At 34.1% G+C, this 18443-nt stretch overlaps 1 protein-coding gene across 1 annotated transcript in view; it reads left to right on the forward strand.

Annotated features, from left to right (window-relative positions):
• DNAJC1 (DnaJ heat shock protein family (Hsp40) member C1) overlaps window positions 1-18443 on the forward strand; it is a 216974-nt gene that overhangs the window by 74495 nt on the left and 124036 nt on the right. Inside the window, exons 2-6 of the mRNA XM_017511880.1 lie at window positions 7271-7372; window positions 7885-7931; window positions 16021-16186; window positions 17066-17163; window positions 18107-18200. Of these exons, the coding sequence (XP_017367369.1) occupies window positions 7271-7372; window positions 7885-7931; window positions 16021-16186; window positions 17066-17163; window positions 18107-18200 (507 nt within the window). The remainder of the gene's footprint in view (window positions 1-7270; window positions 7373-7884; window positions 7932-16020; window positions 16187-17065; window positions 17164-18106; window positions 18201-18443) is intronic.

Raw genomic sequence — 18443 nt, forward strand, 5'->3', positions numbered from 1 at the left:
GTAGCATTTCTTATAAAGCATGTCTTCTAGCAGTGAATTCTAATTTTTTCACTGGGATATCACAGTTTATTTTGTTTTTGAGGGATAGTTTTGTTGGATGTAGACTTCTTGGTTGACAGATTCTTTTGTTGTTACTTTACTACCTTCTACCCTTCATAATCTCTGATGAGAAATTAGCTGTTAACTTTATTGAAGATCCCTTGTACATGATAAGTTGCTTCTTTTGCTTCTTTCAGGACTCTTTTTCTTTTAACGGTTTGATTAGAATGTTTCTAGGTTTTCTTCAGTTTTCTCCTACTTGGGATTTGTTGAGATTCTTAGATATGTAGGTTTATGTCTCTCATCAAAATTTTGAAGTTGCAGTCATTTTCTTCTTCAAATATGTTTTTTGCCTCTTCTTCCTCTCCCTCTTGAAGACTCATTATGTTTGTTGGTGCTTTTAATAGTGTTCCACGGGCCTATTAGGCTTTGTTCATTTTCTTCTTTTTTTTTTTCCCTTCTGCTCCCCAGATCAGGTAATCTCTATTGATCTATCTAAATGTTCATTGAGTCTTTCTTCTGCCTACTCAAACCTGCTGTTGAGCCTCAACTAGTAAAATTTTCATTTCAATTATTACATTTTTCTAGTCCAGAATTTCTATTTTGTTTCTTTTTAAAGTTTATTTTTGTTGATATTCTCAATTATGTGAGACATTATTCTCATATTTTCCTTTAGTTCTTTGTATATACTCTTCAAGCATATTTAAAATAACTGATTTAGAGACTTTGTATAGTAAATCCTATATATGGATTTCCTCAGGGACAGTTTCTGTTAATTCCTTTTTTCTCTGTGTGTGAATCATACTTTCTTGTTTCTTTGCATGCCTCATAATTTTTCACTGAGCATTAGACATTTCAGATATATAATGTGGCAGTGATATTTTTCTACTTTCTTAGATGTTTTTGTTGCTGTTTATTGTAGTTGGTGTTGTTTGTTTAGAGACTTTTCTAGACACTTTTGTAAAGTTTATATTCTGTGCTGTGTATGGCCACTAGAATTTCTGTTCAGTTATCTTAGAATCCCTGGTCAACTAATGATTTGGCAGATATTGTCTTAACACTTGGACCCAGAAATATATAGTCATGCATTGCTTAATGACAGGGATGCATTCTGAGAAATACATCACTTGGCAATTTTGTCTTTGTGTGAATATCACAGTGTATTTATACAAATCTAGATGGTATAGCCTACTACAATTCTAGGCTATATGGTATAGCCTACTGCTCCTAGGCCACAAACCTGTATAGCATGTTACTGTACTGAACACTGTAGGCAATTGTAACACAAAAGTATTTGTGTATCTAAACATATTTAAGCATAGTAAAAATACAATATATAAGCCAGGCACAGTGGCTTACGCCTGTAATCCCAGCACTTTGGAAGGCCGAGGTGGGCAGATTACCCGAGATCAGGAGTTCGAGACCAGCCTGGCCAACATGGTGAAACCCCATCTTTACTAAAAATACAAAAATTAGCCGGGTATGGAGGCAGGCACATCTAATCCCAGCTACTTGGGAGGCTGAGGCAGGAGAATCACTTGAACCCAGGAGGTGGAAGTTGCAGTGGTTATGCCATTGCCCTCCAGCCTGGACAACAAGAGCGAAACTCCATCTCAGTAAAACAAAACCCAGTATAATAGGCAAAAAGTATATGTATATAAGGTATTTACTGTGAATGGATCTTGCAGGAGTGGAAGTTGCTCTGGGTGAGTCAATGAATAAGTAGTAAGTGAATGTGAAGGCCTAGGACGTTACTGTACACTATAGTATAAACACTGTACACTTAAACTACACTAAATTTATAAAAAAATTATATGATCTCTTCAGTAATTAATTAATCATAGCTTATTATGTAACATTTCTACTTTATAAACTTTTTAACTTTTTGACTTTTTTGTAATAACACTTAGCTTTAAACACAAACTCATATATAGCTGTATAAAAATATTTTATATCCTTATAAGCTTTTTTCTATATTTAAAATTATTTAATTTTTAATTTTTAAACTTTTTTGTTAAAAACTAAGACACAAACACACATTAGCTTAGGCCTACACGGGGTCGCGATCGCTAATATCATATGTCATTTAATTGGAAGGTCTTCAGGATTAGTAACATGCATGGAACTGTCATCTTTTATAACAATGCCTTCTTCTGGAATACCTCCTGAAGGACCTGCCTGAGGTGCTTCATATTTTTTTAAAAAGTTCACTCTAAAATAACCATAGTAGTTTAGTAAATACATAACCCAGTAACATGGTTATTTATTATCATCAAATATGTACAATACATAATTGTATAGACTATACTTTTATAGAACTGGCAGCACAGTAGGTTTGTTTACACCAGCATCACCACAAACACATGAGTAATACATTGCACTATGACATTAAGAAAGGTAAGATATCACTAGAAGATATAAATTTTTTAGCTCCATTGTGTTGTTATGGGACCACCATCATATATGCTATTCATTGTTAATGGAAATATTGTTGTGTGGTATATAACCATACACACATAAATAAATAAATACTAATATATATATATATTTCCAGTGTTTGCTAGTAGACTGTGTATATCTTGGGGTCATGCCTTCAACATTCATTTGGATAGTTTACATGTTTCTTAGCTTCAGTTTCTGGTAGTGCAGAGCCTGAAGATCAGCCAGAATTGAGAACTTAGGGCCTTCTCAAGTTTTTCTGAGCCTGTGTTCTGTCTTGGGCATGAACATGGCCTTCTAGTTTCCAAGGAATATGTAGGAGCTTTCAAAGCCCTTAGTCCCTAAAACATCTCATTCTTCAGTCTGTCTTCCCAAACTTTTTGAGAGCTTGTTTGGCGGTTCTAGCAGGGGAGTGCAGCTCCTCATATACCCTTGACCAAAGACTGGTCCTCCTCTATCGGGGATGGTCATCCTGTTCGACCGAGCATGCAGCTTTGGGAGGGACGCACATGGAGCCGTGAGGGAAGAAGGGAACACCAGCCTAGCCAGCCAGATTAGTCGAATCAAACCTGATGATCAGTGGGGTGACAGATGTCACAACCAGATTTTCCTCATATCCCCAAGCTTCTTGATAATCAGCCTTAGCTTACTATGTAACATTTCTACTTTATGAACTTTTAAATTTTTTAACTTTTTGACTCTTTCATAACACTTAGCTTAAAACACAAACATATATATAGCTCTATAAAAATACTTTTGTATCCTTACAAGCTTTTTTCTATATTTATAGAAACAATTTATTACATCCATTGTTTGCCTCAGTAGCTACCCCTTATCCCATTCAGCACTAGCTAATACATTTGCCTTTGGACCAGGCACAGTGGCTCGTGCCTATAATCCCAGCACTTTGGGAGGCCAAGGCAGGTGGATTGCTTGAGCTCAGGAATTTGAGACCAGACTGGGCAACATGGCAAAAACCCTGTTTCAGTCAATCAATAAATCAATAAGACTAAATGTTTATGACAAATGGCCTATCTGCCCTGATAGAGTTCTGAGTTTGGCAAAGTAAAAGCAAGCCCTTTTATACAGTTTAAGCCAACAGAGAGGTTAAAACAAAACCACAGCTCTTTGAGAACAAGGTCAACTCTGCTTTCTCTGGTACCAGGAACCTAACCAAGGACTATGGTTGGCATCTTTAAGACCCTTAGAGAATCGTCTTTTCCTTAAGTGCTTGCCTAATTGCTGTAAATTTTGACTGGTTTTCAGAGATCAGATAAATTTGATTCTGACAGTTTTTGCCAGTTTTGTGGAGGGGCGAACTTGGACTTCCCTAACATGCTGTTTTTGCTGACATTCCATTGCATTATTTCCATTTTGATAAGCTTATATTAATTTTCAGAGTTTGTTGTTGTTTTGGAGACAGGATTTCACTGTGTTGCCCAGACTGGAGTGTAGTGGCACAGTCACAGCTCACTGCAGCCTCGACTTCCTGGGCTCAAGTAACACCCCCACCTCAGCCTCCCTAGTAGCTGGTATTACAGGCGCATGCCACCACACCCAGCTAATTTTTTTAATGTTTTGCACAGATGGGGTTTTTGCATGTTGCCCAGGCGTGTCTCAAACTCTTGGGCTCAAGTGATCTGCCTACCTCAGCCTTCCAAAATGCTGGGATTATAGGCATGGGCCACCATACCCAGCCTCAGAGTTGTTTTTTTGTTTTGTTTTTTTTCCAAACGATAAGTCTCTTCCTTATAGAGGTCTCCTGACTGTTAGAATAGTTCATGTTTAGCTTGCCAAAGAGCCATATCACATTTAGAAGGAAAAGAATTCTAGCATATGAATACGGTAGATCTAATATGAAAAGAATTAACGATAGCCAATTCACTCATGTGCTATCAAAAAAATTTCTCTGCAAGCTGGAGAGATAAAATGTCTAATCCAGTGAATATGGGAGATGAGTGTTCTAACATTCAGGCCTATAATAAAAGTGTGATGTCAAATGTATTAAAGAAGACAATACATACCAGGCTATTTACCATTAAAACTCCAATGGAACATATTCACGTTGTAGTTATGTGGACATGTTGCATATAGTTTATCAGGTCAGGAATGTAACAGTTGTTCTCACTGCCTTCCCAAAACTGTATCTCACTGGGAAGTTACTCGGCCCAAATCTGAAGCTAAACAGCCGACATAAAGGGATCTGATTCTGAAGCAACATTTTCTGGGTTTGAATTCATTGAGTACCTACTATTAAATAAATACATAAGCTAGTTTGAAGTACAACTTGTCTAGAACATGTCTTTGTAAATAAGAAACTCTTCATGTTTTTCGCCTGTATCGACTTAAGGTAGAGTTTATTGGTGAAATTACTGGATAGATTCTCAAGAGGAAGATAGGCAGTATTTGTGTATTATTGTTTGTTAGACAGAAGAGAGCTGTCTGTATCAGTAGCTGGGGGAAACAACATGAGGTTGGTGAAATGTATTCCCCGTCCTGATCTGGGGGACCAGGAGGATGAGCCAAGCAGTTGGGAGATAAGGCTAAAAAAAATTAGAAAACGCAGGTGATGTAGGCACCTGGTAGCTGCTCAAGGATTTAAAGTAGGAGAGTGGTCCAACCACATTTACATTTGGGATACATATGGTGGCAGAAAAATGGAGGATTGAGGGATCAGAATGGCAAGACTGGAAGCAGGGAAATGCCTTAGGTGACTATTAGTTGTTTTTATTTTAAAGTAAGAAATGTTCCATAGTGAGCATGTATTAATTTTATAATAGAAGAAAATATATAGCTCTTATTTTATATGAAACCTACCTGTGGAATAATTTGATATAGTCCCAATTTAATAAAATCTAAAATTAAAATCCCAATTAGAGATTGGTTATTCATTTGACACTTGACGTCTTTTCTTAACAAAAGGATTCATCACCGATTTTCATTAAATAATCATTTGTTTCTACCATGTTTTCTGTAGTCTATGTAGGGAATGTATCGATTTTATTAAGTACATAAGAATGAAAATTACAACACTGTAAGCTGCAGTACTTTAGTAATTTTATAACTCCGCAGCCTTCCACAAGTCACAAAAATACTCACACTTACTATTTACTCACATCCTAGTCTGGAGCAACAAGCCCCAACTGGCAATAAAACTAATGGTTTACAAAGAGAAGCCTGACAGACTAATTATAGTCTCACTTTGTCTCTCTCAAACTCTCTGTAAAAACTATTGATAATATTTAATCCGAGATATATAGATTTTTTGTGTTGGTTTGGTTTGGTGTTTCATCATTGAATTTCTTAGTAGTTTTTGGAATTAATTAGAGTGCCTGCTATCAAACGAGAGACACTTAATAAGCAGCTTTACTGTCATTTTGCCCAATATGAATATGTTATTTGAATATATTTTAAGTTTAATACAGATCAAGTTTTAAACCCCAGCCAGGTGCGCTGGCTCACACCTGTAATCCTAAGCACTTCAGGAGGCTGAGGTGGTTGGATCACTTGAGGTCAGGAGTTCGAAACCAGCCTGACCAACATGGGGAAATCCTATCTCTACTAAAAATACAAAAATTAGCTGGGTGTGATAACATATGCCTATAATTCCAGCTACTCTGGAGGCTGAGGCATGAAAATCACTTGGACCCAGGAGGTGGAGGTTACAGTGAGCTGAGATTGTGCCACTGCACTCCAGCCTAGATGACAGAATCAGACTGTCTCAGAAAAAGGGTTTTTTTTTTTTTGTTTCTTTTACTGTTATACTTTAAGCTCTGGGGCACATGTGCAGAGCATGCAGGTTTGTTACATAGGTGTACATGTGCCATGGTGGTTGGCTGCATCTATCACCCTGTCATCTACATTAGGTATTTCTCCTAATGCTATCCCTCGGCTAGCCCCCCACCCTCTTCCGCTCCTCCCCCTGCTCTCCCTCCCCCTCCTTTTAAACTCTACTTGACAGTGTATTCTTTGTTATTATTATGCATTTTATACTGGCCTTGTAGAAATGATGTTGTCTGATTTTACCTGTGCATACAGGATTACATAAAATGTAATTTTAACATCCACTTAATCTAAGTATTGAACTATGGTTATCTTTTAAATGTATTTAAACTATACTAGTAATATATAAATATTTGGCAAATTTATTTTTACAAACCAGACTGAGGAGGCTAGACAACATTGAAAACACCCTTTAACGTACTAAGTAAATGATAAGTACAGTATATTTAACTCTTTCTAATTATAATAATTTTTGGTAAATGCAAATTTAACTCCCTTCAGATAGGCATGCTTTTTGACATGTGAAAGTGAGATTCCATAGGTAGTTGCTAAGATGATAAATTCAATATAAATAACAATAAAGAAACCACATGGTTAGCCTGGGATTCAGAAATTGGCTTTAACATTTGCCAATAAATAAAGAGGTTCTTTGAAGGCACGCAGATGTATTAATTTTTAATTTGTTTCTTTTTGATCTCTTAATTACTGAAAAAGATTTATTGGTTAATTTTAGGAAGGCAAGTGTTTGAAAAGTTTGGCCAAATACTGTCTTCTTTAAATGACTGTATGGTAATGAAAAGTTAAGAGGAGAGCCAAATTAGATTGAATAATTGTTCAGTCATGTGGGTCAGGCTGGTTGCATAGCCTGGTTGTTAGACTGATTGCTCAAATTACATTGCCTGGGGTCCTGCACTTGGTTGGCTGTCTTCTCAGATCTTAACAAGGTTCTGGGAATTTCTTTTTCTGACAAAGTTTGCTTTGTATTTTCCCCTCCCCCTACCACCTCCAGGATGCTTCATCTGCAGACATCAGAAAAGCATATCGTAAGCTTTCACTAACTTTACATCCAGACAAGAATAAAGATGAAAATGCAGAAACTCAGTTTAGACAAGTAAGTGAAATATGCTATTATATATATATTTGTGTGTGTGTGTGTGTGACAAATGTATTAATATGTTGTTGGTAGAAATATTCACTTATATGTGGAATATTTTCATTTGAAAATGAGGTACTAGTTTAAAAATATAGTATTATATATGTTTTTATTCAAGTTTCTACAAAATACATTTTTACCATTTTGTATTATTAGCATCTCTAAATTCTTGGAGGGTCATAAATGTCATAATTTTCTTCTCTAAATTACAGCTTTTGCTTTTAAAATGCACACTTTACTTTTACTATTACTTTTATAACTGTCACAACGATTTATTGTGATATCAAGCAGTTTTAACCTCTTAAGGTACTACCAAAACATGAAGTGTTACTCATAATTGAGATTGCATCTGTTTATTGTATATATGGGCACATAGGATTTTCTGCATGTGTATTGTAGTACCTTCACCCTCCTATGTGATTTCTTGTAGTTGAGAGTATTTTTATTTTAAAGTAATGCTTTTATTTTAGTTGGTGGCCATTTATGAAGTTTTAAAGGATGACGAACGAAGGCAGAGGTGAGTGTTCATTTCTGCTTTTGAATTAAGATGTTATCATTTCATGCAACAGTTTATAAAGAATTAAGTCTCCTTAAACATTTTATCATTACGTTAGTATTTTATTTTTGTTCCTTCCAAGAAATGCAGTCTTTTAAAAATGTGTGTTTGAAGCAGAGTTAATTTTATTGAAAGTATTCAATAGATTGATTCGATACTTACAAGCTTCAGGGTTATGAGTCATAATGTTAGCAAGTCCTGGCTTCCTTAATAAGATTTTTAACATGAATGTTTATGCCTTGGGAAATACAAATACTCCCTGAATTCAAATAAATGTCCATTCTTTCCCATATATCAGTAATAGTTCCTATCTGTGCGTGGGGCTCGGTGCTTCTTACCCCCACTGACATTCCTTAAATGTTTGAATTAGACTGTTAGTGATAGTCAAGGTTGGTACCCTTTCTTGATGTTTTCTCACTCTCAAAATAATAAACCCAATTATATAAGCTCTTATAACCCTGTAGAAGATAGGAGTAGAAGAAAAATTTGCCTCCTTCTTCTATTTCTTTTGCTTTCTTCCCTTCCTTTACCCTGCTCTGGTGATTCTGTGTTCAGGGTTAAACTTCACAGTGGAGGCAGCCCCTCACAGTAAGACTTCTCTGTGCCCCTTTCAGAGGAGTGGCAATATATTTATATAGTAGTTTATAATGACAGTGACTTAAGAGATTACACAGGGACCTCTTTCCTCTACTCTTAAAGAATGTATGGGATGTAGACATCATTTCAGCAGGCTTCTAAGTTTTTTAAGTCAGACCACAACACACACACACACACACACACACACACACACACACACAACTAAAACAAAAGTTTCCCAAAATACTACTTACTGCTTGTGAAATAGACTATTTTCTATTCAAGGCTAGACTAGTCTTTTGGTGTTTTTTATTTATTTTTAAACAATGCTGGCTGTGGTTCACTAAATGGATTTCATGAGACACTAGTGGACCACAATCCAAAATTTGAAAATGTTGTTCTACAGTATAAGAATACCTTTAAAAAAACAAAACAAAACAATACCTAGGTATCTGAGATTTAAGCAAAAGCCAGACTAAATATCTGTTTCTCTCAATAGGGGTTAATACATCTTCAGACAACTCAATAAATTATGCTATGTTACATTCTGAATCTTTCCTCAAATGTATTATCTGGAATTAGTCTGTATGCTAAAATGTTAGCTACCAGTCTTGATTCTCATCTTCTTAACCATTTAATCTGAATACCTCTGTTTGTCAGATTACACAGCACAAGGATTCAAGATCTTCTCTTAAAAGTGTTCTTCGCTTTAAACAAGGGCTGGCATTGGTCCAGATACCATAGCAGACATTCCTCTGGTTTGAGATAATCCATGGTGTTGAAAGAGTCCGAGAAGTCTGTTGAAAGAAGTTTTGGTCATTCTGTGCATATTTTCTAGTTGGTTTCTCTGTGAGCCCCTAGTTTTATTTGACATATCAAGAATGTGCCTGTAAAGGTAGCTTTATTTAGTCTTCTAACATCTTTGGCTTGAGGTTTTTTTCTTTTTGTTTGTTGTTATCTTAAAAGTCAGTGAACTTTGTAATAATTTCTTTCCGTTACCAAAATTATTTCTATCTTTTCAAAACAAATCACTTCTTACATATAAATTGTTTCATCATTAACATGGAATCATCTATTAATAAATAACATCATCTCTTTAGGATTAGTTCTCTCATTTATTTTAGAGAGTTGGTGGAAAAAATGAATCTGACAGTTACACAAACAGCTGTAGTATTTATACCCCTTGAGGCACAAGTAACTCTTTGGTAACTGGTTTTCCTTGAGGCAAAAGTCTTAACTAATCAAGCTAAAAATCACTCCTCTGAAGCTTGTGCCTGAGGCCAGGTGACCTATGAGTATTTAAACATATAGGAGACAGACATTTCTGCAGACAATTACTTAATGTTTATAATTCCTTTAGGAAAAAAAAGAGCACAGTCAGCATTATCTTCTAAAAGAAGATTATCTACATGTTGATATTTAAAATGCTTTTTGGTATCACAATTATTTACTACAAATATTTATTAAATAATGCTTTTAAATGTGTAACCTTCCAGGAATTGGTGATTTGGGAAACTGTCATAGACGTGTTTCCTATTTATTTCCCTTTTATATAATTGTGTTTTCTCTGAAATCAGATGTATTATTTGAATTTTGCTGGAAAAGGGAATAGCAGTAAAATAGATAAATAAACAAACTGAATAGCTTTTTTTAAAAAAAAAAAGGAAAAGCTGGTTGGGTACACTGACTCACATCTGTAATTCTAGCACTTCGGGAGGCTGGGGAGGGCAGATCCCTTGAACTCAGGAGCTTGAAACCAGCCTAGGCAATATGAAGAAACCTCATCTCTACAAAAAATACAAAAGTTAGCCTGGTGTGGTGGCTCGTGCCTGTAGTCTCAGCTACTCAGGAGGCTAAGGTGGGAGGATTGTAGTAGTGCCATTAGGGCTCTCTGCAACTTCCCCTAATGGTGCTACTACACCCAGCTTGGGCAACAGAGCAAGACCCTATCTCAAAAGAAAAAAAGAGAAAAAGAAAGGAAAGGCCAGTTTTATTTGATTTTTTTAACATCCTTATTTGGGTATAATTTACATGCAATAAAAGTCACTTAAGTGTACAGTTAAATGCTTTTTAGTTTATTTACAGAGTTGTACAAACCATCAGCACAGTCCAGTTTTAGAACATTTACATCGTTTCAAAAAAGCCTTAAGCCTATTTGCAGTAGTCCCCCTCCCTGATCTCCAGCTCCAGGCAATTACTGATCTATTTAGTGTGTATATAAATTTGTCCTTTCTGGACATTTCCTATAAATGCAGTCATGCAATATATAATTTTTTTGTATCTGGCTTTTATTAACATAAGGTTTTTGAGATTCATCTGTATTGTATCATATAACAGTAGTTCATTCTTTTTTATTGCTGAACCATGATTCCATTGTATGGATATACCGCTCATGTTTATCTATTCACCAATTGATGGACATGTGGATTGTTTCCACTTCGGGGCTATGATGACCAAGGCTTCTATGAACATTCACAAAAATCTTCAGATGGACATATGTTTTCATTTCTCTTGGGTAGATTCCTAGGAGTGCAATTATGAATAAACTTTTAAGCCTTTTTCTCCCCAAGAATATAGACTATAGCATGAAAATACAGTCATGTACTGCATAATGGCATTTCATTCAATGAGGGACCACATATACAATGCCAGCCAGGCGCAGTGGCTCACACTTGTAATCCTAACACTTTGGGAGGCTGAGGTGGGAGGATGGCTTGAGCCCAGGAGTTTGAGACCAACACTGGCAACATAGCAAGACCCTATCTCTACAAAAACTTAAGAAACATCAGCCGGGTGTGATGTTGTGTGCCTGTAGTCTCTGCTACTTTGGAAGCTGAGATAGGAAGATTGCTTGAGCCTGGGAGGTCAAGGCTGCAGTGAGTCATGATCGTGCCACTTTACTCCAGCCTGAATGACAGAGTGAGACCCCATCTCTAAAACAGCAACAACAACAGCAACAACAAAAAAGATAATACTAGCTCCATAAGATTATAATACTGTATTTTTACTGTACCTTTTCTGTGTTTAGATATACAAATATTTACCACTGTGTTACAGTTGCCTATAGTATTCAGTACAGTAACATGCTATACAGGTTTATAGCCTAGAAGCAATAGTTAATACCATATAGTCTAAGTGTATAGAAGCTATACCTCACAGGTTTGTGTAAGTACACCATGATGTTCATACAATGAGGAACTCACCTAACAATTTGCCTAATGATGCATTTCTCAGACCCAATCACTGTCATTATTTATTTATTTATTTATTTTGAAATGGAGTCTTGCCCTGTTGCCCAGGCTGGAGTGCAATGGCGCGATCTCGGCTCACTGCAACCTCCGCCTCCTGGGTTCAGGCAATTCTCCTGCCTCAGCCTCCTGAGTAGCTGGGACTACAGGCACGTGCCACCATGCCCAGCTAATTTTTTTGTAGTTTTAGCAGAGACGGGGTTTCACCATGTTGACCAGAATGGTCTTGATCTCTTGACCTCGTGATCCACCCGCCTCGGCCTCCCAAAGTGCTGGGATTACAGGCGTGAGCCACCGCGCCCGGCAGTTTTTGTATTTTTAATAGAGATGGGATTTCACCTGTTGGTCAGGCTGGTCTTGAACTCCTGACCTCAGGTGACCCACACACCTCAGCCTCCCAAAGTACTGGAATTACAGGCATGAGCCACTGTACCCGGCCTTACTGTCATTATTAAAGCATACCTATAACAGGTTTTCCTGGTTATTATAAGAAAGCCTAGCTTAGCAGCCTTCTCTAAACTCCTTAGCTAACTTGTTTGGGGAAACCAGTAGCACAGCTATGTTTCAATGATTCTTATGAGTGCCCTGAACATTAGTTGAGGTAAAATACTGAGTACCAGTCATTACATTTATATACTAGATTGTGCTTTAGTAATATTAACATACCTACTTTTGTTTAAAATCTATTACGAATTTTTAACCAGTCTTATTTTGCTAACCCAGTTATACAGCTTTAAAATATTTTGTCTATTTCATGTTACTATAGTTATACAAGTTGAATGTGTTTTTTAGTTTACTAAATAAAGCTTTATTTACAAATGCAGTTAAAAGTATAGTTATCTCAGCCTTAATCTATTAAACTTTTATAAATTCATTAACTAGTTATTGTAAATTTGATCACAGGTGTGTTTGAATCAAAATAAACATTACTCTGAGAATACGAAATTTATTTTAGCACCTTTCCTAAATAAAGTGCAGTGTACCACAATTTTTGGCATATATATATTTTTTTTTTGAAAGAAGAGTGAGAGCAATTAATTTAGACTTGTTTTCTCTTTATAATCTTTGTACAAGTAGTTTTTATTCAAAGTTAAAATGTGACCTAAATGGAAATTATGTTAGTATTGTTTTAAACTAAAAATTCAAGCTTTGTAATATGGAAAATTCATAATCTAGGCACATGCTAGAATTATTTAAATATTCATTTTCATAATATATAGATTTTTTATTTTAGTTACATAATCACTATTTTACATTTCAAAAGGTGGTAACATTTTAAATTTCCATATATTTTTCTGCTGGTAACTTCAAAAAAAATTTGTTTTCCAGTGTTTATATTGGCCTAAATATATTTGATGAATTGAAGATTATAGTATGAAACTCACTAATGATTATGTAACCATTATTTTATGTTCATGATGTGTATTTTAAGAAAAATCAAGTGAAATAAGCATACATTAGGCCATATGTTGGATGTGTGGAATTGATCAATTAATGTTTTGATTTCCAAGAAAATGCCATTATAGTTCCCTATGATTTTTAGCATTAGTGATATTTTTTATCATAGAGGTCTATTTCTTTTATCTTACAGCACATTTAAACATTTGTACATTTTTAATCTGGCTTTAATAAATAATTGAGAACAGTTTATGTGAATCCCAAATACAGAGCATTTTAACAGTATTATATGTTTAAATATAGAAAAGCCTAATAAAGTGGTGTTATAAATTTTGTGTGTTGTCAACACAATATTTCTTCTTAAGTAACTTATGAGAATAGTGTCTGTGTGTACTTTCAGAAATGTATTTTCAATGTTTTATCAGGAAAGCAGTGATTTATCTTTTAAAAGCATATATTCTAAAAAGTGAACTATAATGGAAGCTATCTTTCCTTAAAATGGCCAGTCGTGTGAGCCATAATGTTCATTGATAGTAAAATCAATAGAGCATTGATTCTAAGCTTAATCCTTAGAGACTGTTGTTTAGAGTGACAGACATGAACTAGTAAATATCTAGTTCTGTTTAATGTGTTCAGTGCATGAGGTTTTGCTATCTTGAATTTGTGCACTAAATACAATTTATGCACAGGGTAGAAAATAGTAGTGGTTAACAGACACATAGCACTTTCAGTTATGATGGTGATAAAATATTTGATATGAGATTCTTAGCTACGAGTTCAACTGTTTTCTTGTCTGCTATAGTTATATCCAAAACAAATTTAGTACTTAAGAGTGCTATTAAGGAATTGCCTCCATTTTCTTAGATGTTCTTTATCAATAACTATGCTTTTTACATGAAATTATTTCATGGGAGAGGTTTGCTGAAAATAATGATTTTTGCATTCACCTTTTTTTTCCTTTAACAAATCTGAAGTAGAATATGGATTGAGAATAGATTCAAGACTTAAAATTGATTGGACTTCATTTGAATGTTGTAATCTTATGTTAGAGCACTTGAAACCGTTTTACCTATACATTTCTAACTTAAAATAGATTAACATAAATTATTTATGTTATTAAATAAAATATTTATTAACATAAATATAAGATAGAAACATAAATTTTTGATAACATGAATGATAGTTTTTTATGAAGACATTATTATATCTGGATGTTAATATTCAAGAATTTCTTTAAATATTGAAAAAGAATATTTAACCTCAAGTTTTTCTAGTCCAGCTACTGTAAAACCATATATTAATTTTTAGACTCTTGTATATTACACAATTTGCTTTTTAAGAGTTTAGTACTAATTAATGTCCTTTGCGTTCAACATTGGTTATTCCAATTTGATAGTATTTTTAATAACCCAAGTTAATCAAAAAGTCAGGTTTTCTAGTTTTGCTAATAAAATATATTTTGCATTATATCTAATGTTTTTCTACTAAAGAAAAAGAAGTTGCCTGTAATAAATCCTCCGCTTTATTTTTTTTAGCATATCTCCAAGGTATCAATTTAATAACTATCAAAGTAGCTACTGCAGTTGTTGCATTTAAATTGATTTACATGTCAAGACTGGCAGTTTAGCAGCTGCGCTATTATTCCTAGATCGGTCAATTTACTTGAGAAAAACCTACTACTGAGTTCTACTGACCTGCCTGACAATATAGGCCCTATTTCTATTCCTGTAATTAGGCCTGCGACTAACTCAGAATATTTTTAATTAAAATATTTTGGTCAATGTGTTGCACCAAATTAGGCCTTTCAGTGAAGATTTAATTCTGGAAATAGTGTGATTAGAATATTTAATGAGTTGTGTTCAATTAAGATTAACAGGTTGTGTGTGTTGAACACACAGTTTTTGTGTGTGACCATTTTGAGCTTTACAATCATAAATGTTACTCCTTATTTTTAACCTCAGAGATATTTGTTCAATGATTGATAAGAAATTTAAATTCAGTTGAAAATTTATTTTAAAGTAACTTTTTTATCCTGATAGTACCAAGAAAGCTGATTTAAAATGCATCAGCTTTTTAAAGGACTAGGAAAGCTTTTACTTGTTAATTTCTTCTCTTCCAGCAAAAGCCAGAAAATAAGGAAATTGCCACTTAATGTTTATAAATAAACAGTTTTATTGAGAAATCTAACATAAACAGTGGTTGTTTTCACATCTCTTTCTAATTTGGGAGGTTTTTTTTTGTTTTCTAAAGGAATGTAGCAATACAAAATTAAAAGGTGCTCAATTTTATATGCTTTTATCTCATTAAAAAGCTTTGATAAAATCATGTGTATAAATTATTTCAACCTTAAGCCACCATAATATAGGGGTAGAAATAAAAGCACTGACTAGAAACTTAATTCTGAGTTTGATTCAATTAATATGTAATTCACGGTAACAAACAGCTCTTATCTTAATGTTTCTTTTATTGAGATCCTTCTTTCTGGTGCTGACTTCAATGGTAGAGTCTTTACTATAGACTAGTAAACAGGTAGACTACATGTAGCTCCTTTAGTATGGGTATCACTGTAGGAGTCACATCTTTGGGTGCTGTAAAAACATGAGATCTGGTATCCACAGTATATTACTGTGCACTTTTTTCAAGAGTGTCAGTGACTAGAGCTATCTACAGTGCTTTGAATTTACTAGACATTGTAATGCTGGTAAGATACATAAACATTATCTATTTTGGATAAATTATTTTCTTTTTCTTCTTTGTAATATAGGCACAAATAAAGTTGTTGTTTTTTTTAAACTCCCCATGAAAAACTGTTATATTTGCTACTGTAGGTATGATGATATTCTGATCAATGGACTTCCAGATTGGCGACAGCCTGTATTCTACTACAGGCGGGTGAGAAAAATGAGCAATGCTGAGCTGGCATTACTCTTGTTTATTATTCTCACAGTGGGTCATTATGCTGTGGTTTGGTCAATCTACCTGGAAAAACAACTGGTAAGTATTAGTAATAAATCAAATCAACTGGCCTCCTTAATTTTATATGGAATTTCGGACATTTTTAACTGATGAAAATTTCTATTTCTCTCTTTATATTTCTCATTCTAATAGTTTTATATTTAATGTTTAACGTTTGACATATTTCTAAGTCAAGAAGAACCCATGAAATAAGAAAATATCCTTCTTTAAAAATTGTGGCACTTGAGTTTGTTACAAAACTTTATGAAAGCCCAAATATCTAGCTGGAAATCAGAGAGTAGAGCTATGTTTTAATTGTCATCTTCCAAATAGAAATATTTTTTATGTAAGATTGATTTTAGATTTTTTTGTGTCACAGGCTCTTATGTAATGAATGTTTACTTTTAAAATACTTTAGGTAAATAAATAAAATTGAAAATGAATATAATATTCTAACTTCAAAGATTAATTGGTTAAAAAAATTATTACACTTTTTTTGGTCTAATATGCTACTCTATAGTTTGTTCTTTTATGGGTTTTTATTTGTATGTTAAAGATAATCAAACATATTTATCAGTATTCATGAATTAGCATCTGTTTACTCATTCCTTTTGAAGTGACATGATTAAAGTTGGATGAATGAGAAAAAGTGAGTTGAATGCTTTCTCTTCTTAGAAAACTTTGATTGCTATGGAGATGCACATGACTGACAGTGCTGAACTTCATGTGTGTTTAAGGCCTGGATACCATGGCAACAGTTATTGTGAAAGATTGATGATTTTACTTAATCATGTTGGACCCTACATACATTTGCATAAATGTTCCTCTATAATGTTTACCCTTCACAGAAGAGTATAGATAACATTTGAAGTGTACATGTTAATGATAACCTGTAACCATAATTCTTTCCACATTAAGGATGAACTGCTAAGTAGAAAAAAGAGGGAAAAGAAAAAAAAGACTGGCGGCAAGAGTGTGGATGTATCAAAACTTGGTGCTTCAGAAAAAAATGAAAGGTGAGAGCATATAAAAATACTTTATAATTTGAAACTGTTTTAAAATACATTTTTAATATGATTCAACTTCATATATATGTCTATTTGCATGTGCTCTCATTTATATCTGTGGTAGGCTTATAAAAGACTAATAATGTGCCATTGTTTATGAGACAAAGTCTAATCTTAAGCAAAATTTCTTTAGGATTTTTTCCCCATATAAAATGTTAATATATATTTAAATAATCTCTCAAATTCTTGTAGTTTGAAATTTTTATACTGAACTTTAGAAACAAAGTACTATTAGATGGACCTATCACTTAGCTCAGGAGTGACAGTATGTAGAGAGGCAGTGATACGCAGTACACTCAAAAAGATACCACCATTTCTTCTATTGATTCATAGAAAGGAATAAAGGGTTTAAATAGTTCACACAGCAGGGCATGTACTGGGATCAATGTGGGATGGAGATCAGAGACTATTCTGCTTGTCTTCTATTCTGATGACATTAGTGAGTAATGCTTCAGTGAACTGCAAATGACGTTAATTTTTATGTATTGGTTTGTTTATGCTACAGTCTTCGTATCTGGTTGTCAGCACTTGGAAACACTCTGATGATAGTTTTTTATAGCTGAAGTAATCATAAGGTTTAAGAATTCATTGTACAAAAGTGATGAAAAGCCTAGGTTAGAAAGAGGGCTTTTGTTTATCTTCATAACTTGATTAGGAACCCCTTCCCCAAAATCTTAGCCTAGATTCTCTAATATGGTGTATCTATTGCATTTGTTGTGACCACTGTATTTCATGATAAAGTAGTTATAAATATTTCAGTGAATACTTTCTTCATTTTTTTGTTGAAGTAGCCATTCAGAAAAGAATTGATGAACTTTTTAAAAATATTTGGCCTCCCACCTTTCTCTGTATATTCCTCATATGTTGTTTTTTTTTTTCCCCTTCCCTTTAGATTGCTGATGAAACCACAGTGGCATGATTTGCTTCCATGCAAACTGGGGATTTGGTTTTGCCTTACACTAAAAGCATTACCTCACCTAATCCAGGTAAAATATACCTCTTTTATATAATATTAGATGCTTTTGTTTTTAATTATTCATGAAACAATTTATGCCCCTGTCTGCTATCTGAATGCTGATATGCAGTGGATGCTTTATAATGTTGATTAAATAGTATTTTTATAAGTTGAACCTAATTTAGACAATTCTAAGATTATTTAGATATCTGTTTCTATAATTATCTTTTATAATGGTTTTAGATCACCTTAGAGTCCCAAGATCCTAGAAAAA

This window comes from Cebus imitator, unplaced genomic scaffold, assembly GCF_001604975.1.
Source record: "Cebus imitator isolate Cc_AM_T3 unplaced genomic scaffold, Cebus_imitator-1.0 Scaffold456, whole genome shotgun sequence".
Classification (NCBI taxonomy): Eukaryota; Metazoa; Chordata; class Mammalia; order Primates; family Cebidae; genus Cebus; species Cebus imitator.